The 23,720-nt window shown below is 43.4% G+C and overlaps 1 protein-coding gene across 1 annotated transcript in view; it reads right to left on the reverse strand.

The window, feature by feature from the left end:
- Window positions 1-23,232, reverse strand: part of CBLB (Cbl proto-oncogene B) — a 193,596-nt gene extending 170,364 nt beyond the window's left edge. The window contains exons 1-3 of the mRNA XM_029913263.1: window positions 23,085-23,232; window positions 21,881-22,060; window positions 9,936-10,186 (exon numbers count right to left, since the gene is read on the reverse strand). Coding sequence (XP_029769123.1) covers window positions 9,936-10,186; window positions 21,881-22,048 — 419 coding nt within the window. The 5' untranslated portion in view covers window positions 22,049-22,060; window positions 23,085-23,232. The remainder of the gene's footprint in view (window positions 1-9,935; window positions 10,187-21,880; window positions 22,061-23,084) is intronic.
- Window positions 23,233-23,720: the final 488 nt, after the last annotated feature.

A 23,720-nucleotide genomic window follows, 5' to 3' on the forward strand; every position in this document is an offset into this window, starting at 1 on the left:
TGCCGGGCAGCCTCCAGACCCTGCGCCCCCGGCTGGGCGCTTCCCCTCCCGGGCTCCAGCTGCACTGGGGAAGCACCCGGCCGGGGGCGCAGCGTCTGGGGGCTGCCCGGCAAACCGTGAAGCCGGTAGCGCTTGGGCAGCCCTTTTCGCGTGGCTGGGAGGGAGGAGGGGGAGTTAGGGCGGGGACATTGGGGAAGGGGCGGGGAATGGGCGAAGTTGGCGCGGAAAAGGGGCGGAGTTGGGGCAGGGGTGGGAAAGGGGCGGGGCCAGGGCCCCATGGAGTGCCCTCTTTTTTTATTTTTTAAATATGGTAACCCTATCTCACTAGGACCATTGACCAGCATTAAAGATATTACAGGCCTATACATAGAACACTGCCTAAGGCAGAAATCTTCTGAGGTAGAAAAACGAGAAGCAGTCTTTCCACAAAAATCATCCACACAATTGACTGTGCGTGAAGGGAGCATCTTCATGAGAGAGGTAGAAAACCCAAGGGCCTGCTCCAGTTTCTGATAAGTTTACAAGTCAGTTCTGTCTACACTACTAGGCCACAGTATGTTGTCACCACCGCTCTGACCAAATCCCAGAACACAACAGTATCTGTAGTAAGCATTTGGCCACCATCAGAAGACAAGATACTGGGCTAGATGGACCATTAGTTTGACCCAGTGTGGCCATTCCTATATTCATCTGTGGCTCTAGGTAGAGGCACATTTGCACAAGAACAGGTTAGTCTTGGATGGAGCTATTCTGGTGTGTGCCATGTGAAGAGGTAGCAAGGGCTGCCACAGATCAGGAACAGGTATGAACACTTCAAGCCCCAAACCAGATTTAAACATAATTGAGTAAGCAAGAAAGTGTCATTGTGACACTGGTAAGCTAAATGCCAGCTCTGGCCAAGGCCATAGGCTTTAGTTAAGAATTGACAAACTAATAGCCGGAAACTAACATACAGATGACCTAGTTTGATTAAGTTCAAAAGAGCTATCAGTCTTATAAGAATGTATTTAGTGTTTAGACTCTATGAAATGCTTGTGAATTGCTGTATGCATCGATCTCACTTGTAATATCTGTGTTCCATAGAAGAAAAATATATAAGCTTGTTTTATAATTGTAAAAATGCCTGCTCTGCACTTGTGAAACTCCCCCTGTACATCCAAGAGGACTATCAAAAATTAAATGGGCCATTATAGGACAAAAGCTTTGACAACCCCATACGCCCATGGGCAAGTACATGCAAAAGGCCTCGTCCCATTAGGCTGAATGCTGGAAGAGGGAAATAAAAACAGCTAACATGAAGACTTTTACATCTCTTTGCTATTTGGAGTATCTCACAGGAGGGAGCTAAGAAACAAAAAGCAGAGATCTCCAGGGAAGACCCCGGGTTAAGCCGTGAAAAGACATTCACTATTGACAGATCACTAAACCTCTGTAACCTTTTCGAAACATAGACTGAACTCATTTGTGTATATATGTTGCCTACTTTAATTCCCCCTCCCCCCTAATTACAAAATCTATAGTTAGTTTATTACAGGACTAGTTACAAGCATTGTCTTTGGTGTGAGATCTAAGGTACAAATTGATCTTGGGTAAGTGACTGGTCTCTTAGGGCTGGATGCACCCTGAATATTTTGTGATTTTTGGTGCAAGGTACCATTTATCACCAAGTCCATCTTGTCTGGGTGGCAAGAGAGACTGGAGATCCCAAGGAGCCATAGACTGACTCCATGGTAAAACTGTTACTGTGGTCTAGGAGTTCACATTTATTACTGGATTGGTGAAATCTAATTATAGAACATAGCACCAGTTTGGGATGTCTGTCCTGCTTTTGACAGTCTGCCTGGAGGTTGGCACTCTCGATTATAGAATCATAGGACTGGAAGGCACCTCGAGAGGTCTACTAGTCCAGACCCCTGCACTCATGGCAGGACGAAGTATTATTTTCCAGGGGTTCTCAAACTTCATTGCACCACGACCCCCTTCTGACAACAAAAATTACTGCGTGACCCTGGGTGGGGGCAGAGCTTGAGCCCCAGGCTAAAGCACTCAGGCTTCATCCCCAGATCCGAGGTAGTCTAATGCTAGCCGTGGCGACCCCATTAAAATGGGGTTCTGACCCACAGTTTGAGACCTGCTGATCTAGACCATCCCTGACAGGTGTTTGTCTAACCTGCTCTTTAAAACCTTCAATGACAGAGATTCCACAACCTCCCCTTATGCTATTTATTCCAGTGCTTAAACACCCTGATGGTTAGGAAGTTTTTCCTAATGTCCAAACTAAACCACCCTTGCTTAAACCCGTTGCTTCTTGTCCTATCCTCAGAGGTTAAGAAAAACAATTTTTCTCCCTCCTCCTTGTAGCAACCTTTTATGTACTTGAAAACTGTTATGTCCCCTTCTCAGTCTTCTCTTCTCTAGACTAAACAAACCAATTTTTTTTCCATCTTCCTTCACAGATCATGTTTTCTAGACAATCATTTTTGTTGCTCTTCTCTGGACTTTCTCCATTTATCTACCTCTCTCCTGGAATGTGGCGCCCAGAACTGGACACAATATTCCAATTGAAGCCTTATCATGGATTAGAGTGGAAGAATTACTTTTCGTGTCATGCTTACAACACTCCTGCTAATACATCCCAGAACGATGTTCGCTTTTTTTGCCACAGTGTTACACTGTTGACTCATATTTAGCTTGTGATCCACTACAACCTCCAGGTCCCGTTCTGCAGTTCTCCTTCATAGGCAGTCACTTCCCATTTTGTATGTGTGCAACTGATTACTCCACTTCGGAAGAACTACTTTGCATTTGTCCTTATTGAATTTCATCCTATTTACTTCAGACCATTTCTCCAGTTTGTCCAGATCATTTTGAATTTTAATCCTATCCTCCAAAGCACTTGCAACCCCTCCCAGCTTGGTATCATCTGCCAACTTTGTGTGTGTGCTCTCTGACATTATCTAAATCATGTATGAAGATATTGAACAGAACCGGACCCAGGAAAAATCCTTGTGGGACCCCACTCATTATGCCCTTCCAGCCTGATTGTGAACCCACTGATAACTACTCTCTGGGAACGGCTTTCCAACAGTCATGAGCCACTCCAGGCAGCACGATAGTCATACCACAGAAAACCACCCATTTTTCTCCAGCTGAAACCGTCTCAAATACCTCCTTTTCTCTGCTGAAACTACACAACTAGGATGGACATCAAATTAGTTACCTTTCTTAGTCCTAAAGCAAGCAACAGCTCTGCATCTATCATTAAAGGAGATTAACAAACAGCAAATGGAGAGTCTAGCCAGAGCCCAATTACGCACTGCTGTGTGAGAACACTTATTTATACCTGTGCAAAGTGGGTGTATAATGCTACCATTCTGATTTGACAGCATTTTATACCCACTTAGCACAGTGTAAGTGATTACGCAAGGTGCAAACAGTGGAGAATTAGGCCCTGGATTTCCCACCACAGATGACTGAACTGTGCTCAGTTTTGATCATCAATACCATATTCAGGAAAACTCTTAAAGGAGAGTTTATATTAAAGCTGAAAATGCTGCCTCATGTTTATTATAAAGTTCCATATGAAAACAGCAATTAGGCAAATATACCATCTGCCCTTCTGGATCTGGAGTTAAGACCATAAAAACATTTTCAAATCAAAAAGATCTGTGGTTTTAAACCTTGTTCTTCCTTCTCTCCAATTTGAATTAATAACTATCATTTGGTTATTTTTGCTATTAATACGTTCTCATTTTGTAATGTACTCCAAGTAGTGAAAGGGATCAAAAACTCTACACCGAGGAACTGAAAAATTGCTTTACAACTGGGGCAATGTAGCCTACTTGTTCATATGTAGGCTAGAAATTGTCTATTTTGTGGCCTCCCCATGCTCTCACCTGCCCTCTGCAATAAAACTTCTTTGTCTGGCTCTCTGAAGAGTAAATAAATAACCTTTCTTTTTTAATTTAGATTAGTGCTATAGAAAACAGCAAGCAATTTTTACTTCTGCAAAATTCAAATTCAATTATTCACATGCTTAAGGTATGCAAAAATGCTTTCTTACACTGTTTTGTTTCAGGTCAGGTTTGGGGGAGGGAGTGGAATCTCACTGCAACCTAAAAGCTTTCAGAGAATCTAATTTCCATTTTCACCTCCTGCATACCCACCCACCTGCCCTCCTACCTCAAAAAGAGGTTTTCTTCACCTTGCAGTTTTATTTTGCAAAGTAACATTGCTAATTATCTTCCAGTTACTAATCTATTTTAAAATGGATATAGAAAATCTTGCCTGTGGTACTGAAAACAAATTCAAGATGTTGATAAATATCCAAAATGGGGGAGGGGGCATGGGAGGCGGACAATTGGGATAAACATATAAAAATGGCAGGTGACTACTTAAATCACAGGGAAGGGCTTTGAAGCCTAGATTCCAGTGAAAGCTGCTCAGATTTCTTTTCAAAGCTTCTCTTTCTGAACTGATCAAAATAAAACATGTGTTTCAAAAATAAAATTTATTTTTTAGACTTAGCCTCAATATAGGAATTGCCAGATCACAACAGACCACAGATTCATCCTACTTTATGATATGTAACTCTGGACTAAACAGTTCAGTCCAGGATTTACTGAAGACAAAAGACATCACCTGTCTGGAAAACTGGATGGCTCAGGGGACTGCTAATGGGATGTGGAATTTTTCACCTCAAGGTCACAGATTCAAATCCAGTCTAGGTTGGCAGACACCAAATTTCATTACCTTTCAACAGCTGCTCAGCAGTCGATGTGAAATGAACTGGTGGCCGAAGACTATTTCTCTAAGGACAGCTGTGAGCATCCCAATTAGTGTCTTTCTTGAATGTCTGTATTCCATTTATATAATGAATCTGTTGATCAACATCTAGGTGCCTTTACTAAAACAAAAACCACCAGCCAATCAATTTGAACTTGAATTTTGAACTCCCCTAAACTTGAGATACCTTCGTAAACATCTCAACACCAAACTCTGACTTTGTCACAGTAGGGAAGGAGAGGACGACAGTAATTTCCAGAATAAGAACATAAGAACGGCCGTACTGGGTCAGACCAAAGGACCATCTAGCCCAGTATCCTGTCTACTGACAGTGGCCAATGCCAGGTGCCCCAGAGGGAGTGAACCTAACAGGTAACGATCAAGTGATCTCTCTCCTGCCATCCATCTCCACCCTCTGACAAACAGAGGCTAGGGACACCATTCCTTACCCATCGTGGCTAATAGCCATTAATGGACTTAACCGCCATGAATTTATCCAATTCTCTTTTAAACGCTGTTATAGTCCTAGCCTTCACAACCTCCTCAGGTAAGGAGTTCCACAAGTTGACTGTGCATTGTGTGAAGAAGAACTTCCTTTTATTTGTTTTAAACCTGCTGCCTATTCGTTTCATTTGGTGACCCCTAGTTCTTGTATTATGGGAATAAGTAAATAACTTTTCCTTATCCATTTTCTCCACATCACTCATAATTTTATATACCTCTATCATATCCCCCCTTAGTCTCCTCTTTTCCAAGCTGAAAAGTCCTAGCCTCTTTAATCTCTCCTCATATGGGACCCTCTCCAAACCCCTAATCATTTTAGTTGCCCTTCTCTGAAACTTTTCTAGTGCCAGTATATCTTTTTTGAGATGAGGAGACCACATCTGTACGCAGTATTCGAGATGTGGGCGTACCATCGATTTATATAAGGGCAATAATATATTCTCAGTCTTATTCTCTATCCCCTTTTTAATGATTCCTAACATCCTGTTTGCTTTTTTGACCGCCTCTGCACACTGCGTGGACATCTTCAGAGAACTATCCACGATGACTCCAAGATCTTTTTCCTGATATGTTGTAGCTAAATTAGCCCCCATCATATTGTATGTATAGTTGGGGTTATTTTTTCCAATGTGCATTACTTTACATTTATCCACATTAAATTTCATTTGCCATTTTCTTGCCCAATCACTTAGTTTTGTGAGATCTTTTTGAAGATCTTCACAGTCTGCTTTGGTCTTAACTATCTTGAGCAGTTTAGTATCATCTGCAAACTTTGCCACCTCACTTTTTACCCCTTTCTCCAGATCATTTATGAATAAGTTGAATAGGATTGGTCCTAGAACTGACCCTTGGGGAACACCACTAGTTACCCCTCTCCATTCTGAGAATTTACCATTAATTCCTACCCTTTGTTCCCTGTCTTTTAACCAGTTCTCAATCCATTAAAGGACCTTCCCTTTTATCCCATGACAACTTAATTTACGTAAGAGCCTTTGCTGAGGGACCTTGTCAAAGGCTTTCTGGAAATCTAAGTACACTATGTCCACTGGATCCCCCTTGTCCACATGTTTGTTGACCCCCTTCAAAGAACTCTAATAGATTAGTAAAACACGATTTCCCTTTAGAGAAACCATGTTGACTTTTGCCCAACAATTTATGTTCTTCTATGTGTCTGACAATTTTATTCTTTACTATTGTTTCAACTAATTTGCCCGGTACCGATGTTAGACTTACCGGTCTGTAATTGCCGGGGTCACCTCTAGAGCCCTTTTTAAATATTGGCGTTACCTTAGCTATCTTCCAGTCGTTGGGTACAGAAGCCAATTTAAAGGACAGGTTACAAACCCTAGTTAATAGTTCCGCAATTTAGAAAGCTTTCCACTGAGAATACATGTCATCAATAACTGGATGTTCCAGTTCAAGGTCTGTTAATTCAACCATCCTAGGCTGTGTCTACACTGCCACTTTCAGTGCTAAAACTTCAGGGGTGTGGAAAAACGCCCCCCCACCCCCTCCAAGCAACAAAAGTTTTAGCACTGAAAAGCTACTACCGCTCGTTCGGGGTGGGTTTTTTTTTGTTTTTGTTTTTTTTAAATCACCGGGAGAGCTCTCCCCCAGCCAACACTGCCCACGCCACAGCACTGGCGTGGCTGTGCTGCCGCAGCCGTGCTCTAAAGTGGGTAGTGTAGACGTACCCTTAGTTGATCTCAACTATCAATAGAGACAGCATGGAGAGAAGAGGACTACTCTACAAAGGAATACACTACAAAGACCCTAAACCACTGATCTCTTTATAGGGCACACCACCATCCAGAAACAAAATGAAAGCTTTTCTAGTGCATGAAGTACACATAATGAAAAGGCACCAGCAAATAAGCAGTTGCATTCTGCACTAACTGAAGTGTCCAAGTGGGTTGCCTGTCTGAAAGTGCTAAGCCTCATCAAAGAAGCCAAAAGACTAAGTGGCCATGGGAACTGAGGGGGATTTTGTCCTCGCCTTTGAAGTCCTACATAATTCTACTCCTCCCTAGTTACTAACTTGTCTCTTCTCACCTCACCCCAGCCACCCCTACCAATAATACCAGCCACAATCCTCTCTCACCCAGTCTCCCCATTTGTCTCAACCATTTTCACACCTTCCCATTACCCCGGGGGCACCCTATTTCAGCTGATCTCCAAAGGCCACCAGCCTCTCCTCCACACCCACTTTTGTTGTGTCGCCTACAAGAGAGTAGCTGACATTGGCTAGACCAGTGGTCTCCAACCTTTTTACGCACAAGATCACTTTTTAAATTTAAGTGCAACCCAGGATCTACTCCACCCCTTCCCCAAGGCCCCGCTCACTCCATCCCCCCCTCCCTCCATCGCTCACTCTCCCCCACCCTCACTCACTTTCATCAGGCTGGGGCGCGGGCTCTGGGCTAGGGCCGAGGGATTCTGAGTGTGGGAGGGGGCTCCGGGCTGAGCCTGGGGCTGGCGTGCAAGCTCTAGGAGGCAGTTTGGATGCAGTAGGGGACTCCAAGATGGGGCAGGGGGTTGGGGTACAGGAGAGGGCTTGGCTTGCAGGCTCTGGGAGGAGGCTCAAGGCTGGGGCAGGGAGTGCAGGCGGGGGTATGGGGTGCTGACTCCGGGAGGGGGCTCAGAGCTGGGCCAGGGGTTGGGGTGCAGGAGGGGAGCGGGCTCCCTCCAGGCAGTGGCACAGCGGGGCTAAGGCAGACTCCCTGCCTGCTCTGGCCCCGTGCCACTCCCGGAAGCTGATCGCACGTCTCTGTGTCTGTCTGGTGGGCGGTCTCCACGCACTCCCCCCTCCCTGCAGGCAGTCCTCGTAGCTCCTATTGGCCACAGTTCCCCGTTCATGGCCAATGGGAGCTGTGGGGGCGGTGCCTACAGGCAGGAGTAGTGTGCTCCCTCTCCTCCCCCCCATGCAGGGAAGTTCCGGCCACTTCCAGAAGCGGTGCGGGGCCAGGGAGCCTGCCTTAGCCCTGCTGCACTTCCGGATTTTTAGTGGCCGGAGACTGTGACCTACCGGCAGAGGCTCCACGATCAACCAGTCGATCGCGACCTACCAGCCTACCGACCTAGACTGAAGGGCAGTGAGGGATTTATAAAAATAGGTATATATTTTGACTGTATAGTTTATCCCTCTCAGTTACCCTTCACTTGCTGATTGTCCTCTCAGACTGCCAGGTATGCATACACAGCACAAACTGCAAGGAGGGCACTGCTGGAATATAAGTAACCTACATCACTAGGAGGCATCTCTTCCAGGACATGATTTGCAGGGTACTGGAGGAAACTCATCCTGTCATCTCTCATACTACACTGAAACTAAGTGGTTTTAACCTCCAGGCTTATCAGTTCAACATCTTTTATGTTCATTAATGTAACTTGCCCTTCACCCCTTTCCAAACCCCTTCTTTCTTTCTCTCTTTCTTTCTTTCTTTGATAACTCAAATTCTGTGCCTGACTAGCATAACTGTCTGAAAAAACAGACAGCCTGCAGAAGTCTTATTTCTTCTGGATGGACAACTCTAAAAATACAACATCTTTTGTGTTTGTTTGGATTAATCTAAAGAATATTCCAATGAAGATTCTTGCATTACGGAAGCGCAGACCCATGAGACAAGTGCACACCCATACATATCTTTTCTAAACCAGAAGTGAGCACCCAGTAAAACTGAAGAAGGTAAAAGCTAACAAGTGCATACTGACTGCTACACACAAACAGGACAACACTGTCCCATTAGCAGCACCAGCTCTCAGCAAAGCAGAAATCAATTAGACCTTTCAAAAGGCTTCTCAGCACCACTCTGAAGGATCAGCACCCTACGCGACTCTCCAAGGGTTCTAAGCATCGCACAGTTTTGTTCCATTTTATTGCTGGGGAAAATGTCAGTCAATATCCATAGTGGATCTCTCAATTTCTCTTTGGCCTGGTCTACACTACGGGATTAATTCGGATTTAGCAGCGTTAATCCAAATTAACCCTTCACCCGTCCACACTACAGAGCCAGTTAATTCGAATTAAAGGGCCCTTTAAATCGATTTCTGTACTCCACCTCGACTAACGGAGTAGAGCCTAAATCGATTTTGTTAATTCGAATTAAGGTTAGTGTGGCCGCACACCACCGAATTACTGTGTTTAAGTTAATGGGGTAGTGTGGCCGCACACCACCGAATTAATGTGGTTAAAAACCGAATTAAGGTGCTTAGTGTGGCCGCGCACAATCGAATTTATACAACCTGTTTCCCAAATTCGAATTATCTAAATTCGGATTAATCCTGTAGTGTAGACATACCCTTGTAAGCAGTAGATTGAACTGGCAATGCTCTAACTGGAGGGTCTCTCTCTCTCTCAGGAAAGGAGCTACATACTGTAGGTCAGCTGAAGGAGTAATTCTGAAGAAATACATGTTTTATAAAGGAAATGCCCTTAGTTTTAAATTCCTCTACAGTGACACATAAAGAGTACCTAGTGGAACAAAACCAGTGAATTACTGATTGACTTGCAGGGTCACTGCATCCAAACAATAAATATTTTCCTCTTTAAATGACTAAAATGTCAAAACATTGTGGATATAGATAAACAATGTTAAAAATGCGGACAAGCAAGACAATCTGCATTGATATGTAAATATTTCTCTTACCTGTCCTGAGACTGTTCCTCATACATCCGCTCCTTGCCTTCTTTAAAGAGTCTTATAGCCCGTTTTGATTTTTTCATGAGACTGTCAATGTAGATTTTAAAATATTCATTCTCACTGAGTTGTGCAAGTTTCTGGTTGTCGTCACAGTTGCCCAGTATAAGTCGCAAATGTTGATAAGTGTCTGGTAAAATGTCAAGTATGTAAGGTGGGCTGTTTTTCAATTGAAGTTTGGGATTTTGGCACAGTCTGACCTAGAAGCAAAAACAACAGTGTTTAAAAAGGCACTTTCTGATCACTGCACATCTGAAAGAAATATGTAGGGGCAAAAAGTGATTTGACATCTTGAAATAAGCAGAGGCAAGTATACTTCTCAGGCCTCCAAGCAGGGAGGTCTAAAAATTCTGCTTTGACTTATATCCCATGCAATGCCACTGACGTCATTGTTATTGTCTAGTTTATGGAGAACTTAACCTTCTATTGGCATTCGTAAGAATCATCAAGTAGTCCTAGCCACTCCTCTCCACATTTTATGCATGTGTTCTTTTAATAGGAGCACCTTTGCCTGCCTGCTCTGCACCACATATACTACAGAGACCCTAAAAAATGCATTATTATAAACTCAACATTTGCAACTTCAGGGTTCTACTAAAAGATGGCATCTACATGCACCTTGAGTCATTACGTTTTTAAATGGGACCCATTATATATAAACACTTCAGTTAATTTCCTTTTAAAAACAAATGACAAACAGAATAAGCTTCAAATGAATAGTTAAATTTCTATTTTGTACATATTTATTTGAATCAAATCTACCATGCAAAGTGCTTCTTACACCAACCACGACAGCCTGCTCCTCTATGGGGAATGTATGCACTTATTTAAACTACTGCCTTCACAATTTAATTGACTTTTTTAAACTGTCTTGTGATCTCGTTAGATCTCATGACTAAGTAGGTTTAGGCCTGACCAGTCTTGGATTAAAAAAAAAAAATAATCCAAGTAAATCCAGGTGCAGTAAGAAATTGTGTTAACGACCCGGTGAGCACCATTCTTCACTCCAAGCTAGGACTAAACTAATGTCCCATATGTTCGCAGGGGACACTGTGCCACTAAAGATGCAAACTTCAAGATGACCCTTATTATCCACTTGGAAAGAGCAGAATATTAGTCCTGTGTTCTGACCATATACCAATTAAAGGCAGTTCTATTCTGGCTACCTAAATTCTCCTATAATTTCAATTGAAGATGGTATTTTACTGTTCTAAACTACTGTATAGACTTGACATACAGTTCCCTAGAGCTGCTGCGTTCCACCCTACAGATGGTTGTATTTCACTGATGAACTAAGTGGTCCCCGTATGTGTGATTCTATACAGAATTACTGTGGTACACATGCACACACTCTACATATGTATATGTAGTAAATCAATGAAAATACTTATAAAAAATAAATTGTAGTGTGATATACAGGTTTTATAGGCATGAGTTGAGGATTGCCTTTTTGGGGGGTAATGTGGCTAAATCACTAATATGTAACTGTGATGGGGTGGACTAGGCCCAAAGGCCCCCTGCTGGAGCCTCAGGGGCCTGCCACACCCATCCCAGGAAAGGAGCAGTGGAGAGGTCCTCCAAGCAGGCTACAGTGGCTGCAGGAGAAGCAGCCGATCAGAGAAGCTGCAGGGAGCAGCCAGTGAGTGCCCAGCAGGCTCATATAAAAGGAGCTGTAGGGCCGGAGTGAGTGCAGTCTGCTTGCAGGGGCTGGGGGAGCTAGAGGTGCTCCTGGCTGGCTGCGAGGGCTAAGGCGGATATCACTAGCAGGGACCAGGGAAGCAAGGAAATAGCTTCTGGCCAGCCACCAGGACTCACTGAAGACAGGCCCAGGGAAGAGACTGTCTGTAGAACTGCTAACCCCGGAAGGGCACTGATCTAGACTGACCCAGCTGGAGAGCCAGGGTCAGAGAACTAAAGGGCAGGCGACAAGCCCCCAGGGAGGAAATCATTGGGGTGCTGCTCCACCGCAGAGTAGGAACCTTCATATGCTTACCAACTAGAGTACTGAGATAGTCTGACCAACGGGGCCTGAGGACCAGAGCCCAGGGAGGCCTACTGGGATAGTGTAGGTGGCAGGGCCAGAGGACTGAGTCGCTGAAGACCCGCCAAGAGATGCGTGCTACCCTGCTGAACAGAACTGAAAGATTGCAGGCACTGAGAAAGAGGGTGCTCGAGAGAGGCAGGTGCTGACCCTGTTATAGTAACTAAACATGTTTTTTAACCTTCAAATATTGCCTGGGACAGATTTTCTATTCATACTAATGTCATGACTTCAAAGTCCAATATCTTGGACAATTCCAGGGGAAGAGGCATCCCCCTAGAAACTCTAACCTATTTCCTGTGGTACAAAGCCTGAATTCTAGCCCTCCAAAGTCTTGAGATACCATCCATACCTTAAAATTGTCACTAATTCCATGCTGCAACATAAACAGAGTGGAAAATTCCATATTTGGCAGGAGTGGAGACAGAAGGAAAGCACATTGCAGTTTTTCTGAATGGAAGTGTTATGTACATAGATTGTAATTAGGTCTAGGGTGGTTTTTGTACTGGTAAAACAGGGTCAAAATTTAATTCAGTTCTGCCTTTTAAAACTTATTACTAACCCAAGTAGGACACAACAACAGAACTCAAACTGGCAACCGTTGATGAGAAATTTTTATATTACAGAGGGGAAAGCATTTAAACATAATATTTGTATGGGTTTTCTCCCTTATTTTTCTTGGCCCTCATTCACTGTGTATTTTTCAATTGTAGTTTTCCTCTTTCCACCCTTTCACTTTATCTGAAGTAAAAACGATTTGTGTCATCAGTTACTTTTTATGGGAGGGATTTTAGAATCACAAATAGAGGGTGATGACGTCCTTGAAGCATCTAGCCCGAGAAAGAATGCTTATTCGGACAAAATATCAGCAAAAAACAAACCCAGAAAGTTACAATCATGCTAAATTGATCCACTTTTTAAAAATTAAACTGAAATTATCAACTCCTAACTCCTCCTAAGGAAACGGGATGATTAAAATAATTAGTTCTTATGAGGAAAGACACGGTGCACAAAGAGAAAAGTCATACTAGTATAAGTGAAAGAAAGGTGGCTTTATGTATACCAGAAAGGTGAACACACTGTTTCACAGGGTATGCTGCCTGTATATACACAAGTTGCTTATTTTGGTTGAGGATTTTCTATGGCTGGATGGCCAGACAGTTGAACAAAGGGGACACTGTGAAAAAACAAGACTCAGTTCCTCTTTCAGGTGCTTTAGAAAGTCTCTTTTAGTCCAATACAGTCATATATAGCTAACAACAGGATTCTGTGGTCGGTCTGGTTTACCATGCTTCACTTTCTGCAGACTGCATGGAGACCAATTACAGAACAGTACTAGACACCTCAAAATTAGCACTAGCCCTTCAGTTATATGAAAATATTTCGACAATAAAACTCAACTCCTCTTAAACTTATTAAAATGATAGAGTTATCACAAAACACGTGCTGCAGTTTAGTTCAAATGCTTAAAAGTCCAAGCACCCACTCACTAAGGTTGTGAAGGATTTTCTACACTTATTTTTATAGTGGACCAGATTTCAGTATGGAGGAAATGTGTCTGTAAAGAGATGGATGTGTAAACCATATGGCTCCTAGAGTCAGGATGTCCTGAGACTTACCACAAGGGTTCACATTAACAGTAAGCAACAAGAAATGACAACAGCCGACGAAAAAGGCTTCCTAAAGCAACTGAGCTCTCGTAGTACATACCTTTCTGAAAAAGAAAGTCACACCACGCTGAGCTTTATGACGCAAACCTCACATTAGCAATAGCACAGGGTATGAATCAGATCCCTGATTATTTTTTTTATTGTGACTTGGATTAAGCATGAAGGCATTTAGTAAGCATTTAGTCTAAAAAAAAGAAACATTCATTCAGCAAGTTGAAAAAGAAACTTTTCCTTGATTGAGGCAAGTTAACGCATATATAAGATCCTTGAGGTATCCTACGCATAACAGGATATTAACATATTATACCATGTTTATCAGGTGATACTGGGGCACCTACTTCCTCTAGTGCATGGCCACAGTATGCAATCCATATCATCAGAAACAGATTTTGTCATAATGACCCTTATATCTGTAATCTCCAGGCTTGACTACTGCAGTTCACAAGGAATGAAACTCTCACCCTGAAAAACCATCTCTAGTTAGCACAAAAATGCAACAACCCATCTACTCATCAACATGGCTCACTGTGAACACATTGCTACAATTCTCCATGTTCTCCATTAGATATAAAGGGCAGACTGTGATATCCTCTCTCACATTGGGATGTATCTTAACTCCAACAATGAAATAAACATGATTACATTATTAGTAAGATGCTACCTAAATTGCAGAATTAAATGGGGTCCTTATATTCAAAGGTTTCCATGGGACTGCTCAGAGCTACCCTAGACATCACATCCTTTTTTCCCCACCACTCTGACTTCCCTTCACAGCTTCTCTTCACTGGCTCAAACGGTCAACGGTGTGGGAGACCCTCATAAGGCAATCTTTCAGGGGAACTGGACCTAGACTATGGAATTTCTCTCTGCACGAGACAAGGAATACAAACTTCAAGGGCCACAGGCCCAAATGCAAAGCCTATTTCTTCTATGTAGCTTTCCCTCCCAATAGCTCTTCTCAAAAAAATCAATTCTACACATACAAAAAAAGGTGATACCTATTCAAGTTCTATCTTACTGGCAGGGAAGGGAGAGAGAGCATTCACTTTATTTCTCTTTAACTACATGGGAGGTGCTCAGTAAGTATGCTGATGAGGGTCATACACAGTAAGTACCTAGACAGATAACACTTTGAAGTAGTAGGATAAAAAATTTTAAGCAAATATGACTAAGTTAGACAGTATTTTAAAGTATCTGCAGATTAGAGGGAAGAGATTTCCATTGCATGTATTTAGCCATTTGATTTCATGTAGAAAACTGTGTGTTCTGTTTGTTCCATGATGATCTTTCTGAAAAATTGTTTTTAAAGGTCACAGGTTTAATGCTTTGATAAAACAGCTGTACACTGCCAAGCAAAGCACAGCAACACTTACACACCAGGATATGTTTAAATGCCACAATGCTGGTCAAGGCCCATGTGAGAAAAGTTACTAATGGCAACAGAATAAGTATCTGCTGACTATGACTCCTACTAAATTCTCTCTAATCAGCTGAACCCAATGGACGTGACAATTAGAGTATCAGTGACTAGTACATTTCCAAGGTTACAATTTGAAAGGCTCTACTTAACCAGCATCTTCTGCCACACAGTGCAGAAACATCAAAAGATGCAAACAAATTGGCTCAGAATACCATACACGGGTTGAAAGTGGCTATGAAGCAAGATATTGTAACACTTCTGATCTCCAGAAAGCCACAGCACACACAATCCCAAAGAACGAATCCTGAAGAACGAAATGGCGGATTGGCTACTGGGAAAATGGGGAGATCACAAGGTGCAGAATCACCCATCAAAGCCCACTGCCCCCAAGACAGCATTAACTATCAATGCATTGGCATTGTACATTGCAGATGGGTATATTACCAAAAGGTAGAAAGAGATTTCTGGAAGAGGCCATCTCACCAGAATGGATGAAGAGGTCTTTGCTAGGTGACTTCCACCCGAGGGAACAGTGGGTTGTCGAAGCTTCCATACCGTACCGGTGCTTGTTTTAATAAGGGCACGAGGATGCAAACGTAGCAGTGTTACTTTAAAAACAAAAAGTGCAGTGCTTTGATACGCTGTTCATGCCATGTATCTGCCACATAGATATTCAGAAACAGGCAAAGGGATGCTCCCCTGGTTTTTCACCTGATTGCCTGTGTAATCAACTTTTTTTTAATTTTGATCCTTTTTTACTCCACAAGAGAGGTGTGCGGCCATAAGACTTTCAATCAATATTTAAAACACAGTGTAAGGACCAGTTCATATACCAAAGAACTCTGTGGTTATGATTTACTTAATTGGTTCCTTTGTGGTACTGTGAAGTTAAGTGACTTGGAAGGTTATACATTTCAAATGTTATACTGAGTGTTATAAAGAATAAAGAATGTATACATTGGGTTTCACACTCGTTAACTGTACTCAATAGAGACACTGAATGTTAGAGAAAAAAATTGGATTTTGGCATCCCCTCATTTTAAAAAAATGCATCACTGCTATAACTCTTTTAGTAATGTGGTTCTGCATAATCACAAAGCCAATAGTGCAAGCTTTGGGTACACATTGTGCTTTGCTCTTAGACTATATTAAACAGCAAATTAAATTGCTCTTCCTGCTTTCCATTATCTGGATAAAATTTATGGTGTGGACCATGATAAAACAACAATACAGTTTATACATGAATTTTACTTTCTATCGCACTGCTTAACAACCATACTTCCCCCTAGTACTTCAGAGTACCTTATAGTGATTGAAAGTTGAAGCACTCATACATAGGAGCACAAATACAATTTTCATTCAAAACATTTCACAATTTCACTAACTTGAAACACTTAAAATTAATGTGAAATCTCAGCTCTGAATAGCCAGACTATTAAAGGTGTTAATCTACTCTCACATTTACATGGTCAGTGTTTCCCCCCTGCTACTCTCAAGTTAAAGCAGGGGTGGGCAAACTTTTTGGCCCGAGGGCTACATTGGGGTTGTAAAGCTGGATGGAGGGCCAGGTAGGGAAGACTGTGCCTCCCCAAACACCCTGAGCCCCGCCTCCTATCTGCCCCCTCCCACTTCCCGCCCCCGACTGCCCCTCTCGGAATCCCCGACCCATCCAACCCCCCCGATCTTTGTCCCCTAACTGCCCCCTACCGGGACCCTCCGCCCCTAACTGCCCCCTGGGACCCCACCCCCATCCAACCCCCCTGCTCTCTGTCCCCTGATCCCATCCACACCCCTGCCCCCAGACAGGCCCCCTGGGACCCCACACCTATCCAACCCCCCCGTTCCCCATCCCCTGACTGCCCCCTCCCCCAGAACCTCTGCCCCATTCAACTGCCCCCTGCTCCCTGACTGCTCCCGGGGCGCCGCTCCCCTTATACAACCCCCCAGCACCGGCCCACTTACCATGCCGAGCAGAGCATGTAGAGCAGCATGTCTGGCTGCCGCTGGAGCCAGACACGCTGCCGCTCTGCAGGAGCGTGCAGCTCCGCCACCCAGAGTGCTGCCCGCGCGTAGCTCTGCAGGGGAGGAGGGGCCGGGGGCTAGCCTCCCCAGCCGGGTGCTCAGGGACCAGGCAGGACAGTCCCACGGGCCGGATGTGGCCCACGGGCCGCAGTTTACCCACCTCTGAGATAAAGGCATGCTCCTTATAGGAATGTACTTTTGTTTTCTAGATTTTGAAATCTATTATGCTTCTGATTTTGCTGCAATATCATCAGATGTTAGAAGGCCTTTCCAATGTATCTTCAATACACTTTATAGAAAGACTTTAATGATTTGTAATTATTATTTTACTATCACACCAATATTAACTGAATCTGAAACTTATTCTCATACGTAGGTGCTGCATTTTATTTTGGGAAAAACAGTCATACACTATATCGAAGAATTAACTTTATTATGAGTCCAAAGATATCGGACGTATTCACTAGCACAAAACTACCACTGGAAATTATGTCCAGCTCTCTGGAACATGAAACAGGAGCATCACCAAAGCTTGGTATTATGCAAGGTAATGAAATAAACCAATGCTCAAAAACATTTTGATATAACTACTGCTTATCCATTCAAAAATAGGAGTTTGTACAGAAATACAAAAAATTGATTGATATTAAATCTATTGTTAATCAGGAGTTGTTAAACATATAACTTAACTCTCTTTATTGTGTATCAGTAAACTTTATAAAAAGTAAGTTTAGATTCAGCTTGACACTGCCCCATATGCACTGATGTGTTTACTTGTAACTACAAGACTCGGTAGAGACTGGATCAGGAACAATTAATTTTGTATTTTTCGCAAGTATTCTCAGTAGTAAATATTTACTAGAGGGGACTTTATCTAGAATGTCATGCCATCACATTTTGTTCTATCAATTTTGACAGAGTTCTTTCAACTACCAAAGGAAAGTTGTGGGTTTTTTTAAAACTGGTACCAAAGAGATTTCAAGGTGAGATACTGTATATGAAGTTGCAGCCTTAATCCTGTTCTCATAGCTAAAATATAAAACCATGAAAAACAGAGTAATCATGAAGTCTCAAAACTGACAGACCCTTAACTATAACAATTCCAAGTCATGGCAGGTTATATGCAAGGGATAGCTCAGTGGTTTGAGCATTGGCCTGCTAAACCCAGGGTTGTGAGTTCAATCCTTGAGGGGGGCATTTAGGGATCTGGGGCAAAATCAGTGCTTGGTCCTGCTAGTGAAGGCAGGGGACTGGACTCAATGACCTTTCAAGGTCTCTTCCAGTTCTATGAGATAGGTATATCTCCACATGTAGATTTGCATGATGTTGCTAATGAACTTTACATACAGCATTACGTATTCTCCAAAAACACTAATCCCACAATAATATAGTTATTTTACTATGCATGATTTTATCAAGAGTGATTTGTAGTTTTGGATAATCCCACAATGCTTGTAAACAGAGCAACAAATATGTTTTGCTACTCAAGTTACTTCATATATGGAATCTCAACCAGTGAGAAAGAGCAGGGACAGCATGGTGATGAGCATAGGAAACAGAAACCAGAAATTTCTGAGATCTAAACCCAGTCTTGACAGTGGCTCTCTGTGTCCTTGGGCAAAACAACCTCTCTGTCTTGTTCTCTACAGATAGGGGAAGAGGAGAGATTATAGTTAAAGACAAATATTACCGCTAGTAATTTAGGCCTTGAAACCACAGTCTAATCGCTGAGTGGGGACCCCTATGATTATGCAGAGACCCACTGAGTTCACTGGGACGCCGTGTGGGCATGCATATGCTAAGGTTCACCAGACTGCAGGGTACAGGCCCACAACAGTATTTAAACCAACAGTTACTTGGGAAGGTTTCAAACTATTTCTGATTTTAATCCCTGTTTTTGATTTAGATAGAGGAGAAATTTACCTTCCATTGCCTACTGCTGAGAAAGGCAAGACGACTTTGTTATTTGCCAACACATTATGTTTATTCAAATGTGCTCTCTTCACTACAAGTACCAAATGCTTAACTCAAGCAAGTTACAGCATTTGGACACCATTACATCACCCTGTCTGGTATACTTTAATGTAATTTGGAAATAAAATTTGATTAACTGACAGCATCTTAAAGAGGATACATTGAAGATCAAAATTGAGGACACTTATCCAGTGATACCAAAAAGAAAACAAGTGCAGCCTTTCCAAATAATTCTGCAGAACAGGCCACACAGTCTGTTTTGATGCACTGATATAATAATGACGAAGTTATTCTATGAAAACTGAGTGACAGCAATGCATAATTCTAAACAATGAGATTAAGATTCAAACTAACCAAAGGAAAAATGCACTGTAAGGCTTTTTGCATGGTCTGACATACTATTGCAAAGAGGGAAATATCAAACTGTACATTCCCTCTATTGTTTCAAACAGGATATAGACAGATGCCATCTTTTCAAGATGAAAACATCTTGCTACTGAAGAGTAGTGTCTGCCTCCAAGTGCCTATATTTGTGATATTAATTATGACACATTCTCTGTTTACAGAACTCAACCAAATTCAGATCTGGCAGTAATAGAAACAACTCCACTAAGTCTTTGGAGTAGCACCCATTTACATCACAGTTTAGAATTAGCTTTAGGGGCTGTTTTAATAAATTCAAGTAATAGTCTAGTGCAGTGGTTCCCAAACTTTTGTACTGGTGACCCCTTTCAAATAGCAAGCCTCTGAGTGCGACCCCCCCCCCTTATAAATTAAAAACACTTTTTTATATATTTAACACCATTATAAATGCTGGATGCAAAGCGGGGTTTGGGGTGGAGGCTGACAGCTCGTGACCCCCTGAGGGGTCCCGACCCCGAGTTTGAGAAACTCACACCTTCTTGTCAAACTGTCTTAAATGGGCTATCTTGATTATCAGTACAAAAGTTTTTTTCTCCTGCTAATAGCTCATCTTAATTAATTAGCCTCTTAGAGTTGGTAGGGCAACTCCCACCTTTTCATGTTCTCTGTATGTATATATATCTCCTCACTGTATGTTCTATTCTATGCATCCGATGAAGTGGGCTGTAGCCCACGAAAGCTTATGCTCAAATAAATTTGTTAGTCTCTAAGGTGCCACACGTACTCCTGTTCTTTTTGTGGATATAGACGAACACGGCTGCTGCTCTGAAACCTAACACTAGAGTTAGCTTCTTAGGACAAGTCTACACTACAATCTTAAATCAATCTAAGTTAGATTGACTTACAGCCATCACAGCACTTCCACCAATTTACAAGGGGCAGCGGGGGCGGGGGCGCTGAGAGCCTGCCCAGACCCCAACTGCCCTCCGCGGCTTCTTGCCTTCCTGCTCCCAGCTGGGAGTTGGGGGAAGCTACCGGGGGCTTCTCATCTCTGGTGGGGAGATCCGCAGCTGGAGTCTGGCTGCTGTGATCCTGGCAGGCAGCGGGGATCCTGGGAGACAGTAGGGCTCCCAATGGGGAGCTTGGGTGACAGCCCAAGCGGGGAGCCTGGGTGGCAGCTCAGCTTGAAGCAGAGACAGCAGCCCAGAGCCATAAAATTGACAAGACAGACAGCCAACAGCCGATGTAAAGAAGACACTGTGTCGCCCTAACTACACCAACATAAGCCCTACGGCTCTTGTGGAGGTGGAGTTTTATGTCCGTGTAGTAGGGCACTTATATCTGCAGAAGCAAGGCTGTAGATATGGCACTGCACTTACACTGTAGCGTAGCTGCCTTATGGCGACCTAACTCTGTAGAGTAGACCAAGCCTTAGGGTCACGTCTCCCTTGGTTCTAGGGCCTGATACTATCAGGTATTAAAACCTCAATGATCTCAAAGGAAAGCTTCCCTGTGCTGATTATCCTCAAAAATTAAGCCCTTTCCTACCTAATCACTCTGCCTCCTGAGACTTTTACCCAGACTGTAAGCAAACTATTCCTAACTTTAGTATAGCACCTTTTTAGCTAATTTGTACTTCGTTTATAGAAAGCTGTCACTTCCATTGTGTAGTATTTAATAAAATGTGTGACTTTGAGAAAGCAACATGTAGATGCTACAAGATCTATAAACCAATGTTCCATATCCCAACCCACAATAACTGTCAATAAAATACATTTTCGGATCCAAAATAAATAGTTAAGCAAAGAAGATGTAAAGTACTTTTAAAAAAATCCACGAAAAATGGAGACCAAAGATTTAAAAATCAAAGATTTCTTATTAATCTGTTTACTCCATTAAGGGATAATCAGAGAGTGATTTTCTCCTCAGGCACAATTCTTACAAACAAACATGTATGCATATGACTGTCATGAGAGTGCTTTATAGGATGATTAGCTTAACTAAAGTTTCATGCTCAAGAAGTTTTGTTTGCAGACTGACTAAATGGGACCCACGTTGAAACATAAGGAATATTTGATGCAAAAGAAATAAATTAAGCAGTTTTCTCCCAACAGGTTTACAAGTCTGAGTTATTCTGACGGACTCGGACCAACAAGAGCAGCAGGACTTAAGGCAAACATGTACATTTCCCCACTCAAACAAGATTTAAAAAAACATAGCCAGAGGCCAAAAAAATGAACAAATAGGTTTATCTGACCTAAAATGCAAGTCCGTCTCTTTTCAAACAAGGACACACATGGCAAAGGAATAAAATCTGCAGGAAGATGTAGATTCTCACATGGACCCACGTAAATAACTTCCTTCCCCAACAGGAGAATACAATATGTACACACACAAAACTTACCACTTTGTCCATTAGCTTCCAAGTCTTCTCCACAGTTCTGCGGTCAGCAGCTGCTTGCTTGGGGGGCCCCACGACATCCTGAATAGCATCTATGATGCCCAGAATACGCCCTTTGCGGGGGTTTCCTCCTCGGCCACCTGGGTTCCGGCCATTCAGGGAATTGGCCATCTGGGATCCGATCTTAACAAAAATAAAGAAATAAGAGAATTATCATAAGGTGTCCTAAAGACATTTTGTCATAAAAAACAAAACCATACAGTGAAGTACCATTTCCTTTCCCCAATCAGAAAACAAGAGTATGTTTGGGAACTGGCTTAACTTTTTATGATGAAGAGTATAAACCCACCTGGGCTGAGTTAACACTGACAAGTGACCCTGGATTTGTTGTCAATGTATACATAAAAAAGTTGAGGGTAAATTTATACTTGTGAGTGGACGGACATAGACTTGATTTTACCCCATAAACAAAAAACAAACAAACAAACCCATACATACACAATTGGGAGTACACACTTTCTGCTTCCACCCTCCCTAGACGCCTCATAAAGAAATAAAAGCCACTGGTGAACCTAACACTATTGAAGATCACGTACACTCCCCTGTTTGGTTTTCCAAAGACTCCAATAAACATACAGATGATCATGTACACTCACAGCTCACCAGGGACACAAGCTTGTCACCAGACAAAGGCATATGGACTTCCATTTGCCACGTTTAAAAAAAAAAAAAAAAAAAAAAACGCCTCCAATTAAAAAAAAAAAAAAAAAAAAAAAAGCCAACATGCCTGCGACGAGCAAATGTTTAGGACAACAAAATGAGCCATACATACGGTGTATTATCTTGTATAAAGAGTGAGAAACTGAAGAAGGGGAAAACCTTAAGGAGCAGGAAGGAAATTTCTTCTGTAAATCCAAGCTCCCTGAAGCTTTGTATCACAGTAGAGACAGTTTTGCCCCCTTCTCTGTCCAATCTGAGCGGATGGTGGTGGGGGCTAGAAAGCCAAAAAAGAAGTGCCCCCAATAAGTCTTCCCCTCCTTCTTTTCTCCCTCCCACCTTGTGCGCCTAGCTTCAGTCCCAGAGGCAAGGCAAGGACGCGTCCGTCCACCCACCCTGCAGCGTGTTAAATCCCAGCCGCGTTCCTGGTTCCGGAGGTTAGCTCTCTGCCCCTCGGCAGCCCCACATGCTCCCGTCGCTTTGCACGCACCGGCAGGCAGCAGAGCAGTGGGACTCTCCGGGGTGTCGCTTGCTGCTCGGGGGCGGCCGCTGCCCCCACAGGAAAACAGGAGAGTTAATTCATCATGGCCCGTATCTCGCTAGTCACCCAGGGGGCAGGGCTGGGGGCGTGCATGAAACAGGAGACACCGCACAGCAATCCCCCCGCAGTCTGTGCTACCCCGCTCCTGGAAAGCGAGGCGCGCGCACACGGGCAGGCTTCAGCGAACGCTCCGCTCCGCTCCCCCGCTGAGCTCCGCTCTGCCCTCCCCCTCCTGCTGCTGCAGCTGCTGCGCTCCTTGAAACATACACACACTCCCCGAGCCCAAGTCACTCCCACGCATGCGCACGGGAGAAGAGGCGGTGGGGAGGGGAGAATGGGCGCTTTTCCAGGGGGGCGGGACCCTAAGGCTCAGAACGTTAGCCAATCGGAAGGGGGAAAGGGCTTGCTTGACAGGTCAGGCAGCAAATGGGTGGGAGGCAAGGCTAGGCTGAACGGGCTAGAGCCCCTCGGAAGGCAAGGGGCAGAATAGGCTGGCCTCCAGAGTAGGATTGATGAGGGAAGGGGCCAATGAAAGGGCTAGCCTGAGAGAGGCGGGGCTTCCGGTGCCGCCTCTTTCCCCCTGGC

This window comes from Terrapene carolina, unplaced genomic scaffold, assembly GCF_002925995.2.
Source record: "Terrapene carolina triunguis isolate 2854851 unplaced genomic scaffold, T_m_triunguis-2.0 Scaffold558, whole genome shotgun sequence".
NCBI classification, from domain to species: Eukaryota; Metazoa; Chordata; order Testudines; family Emydidae; genus Terrapene; species Terrapene triunguis.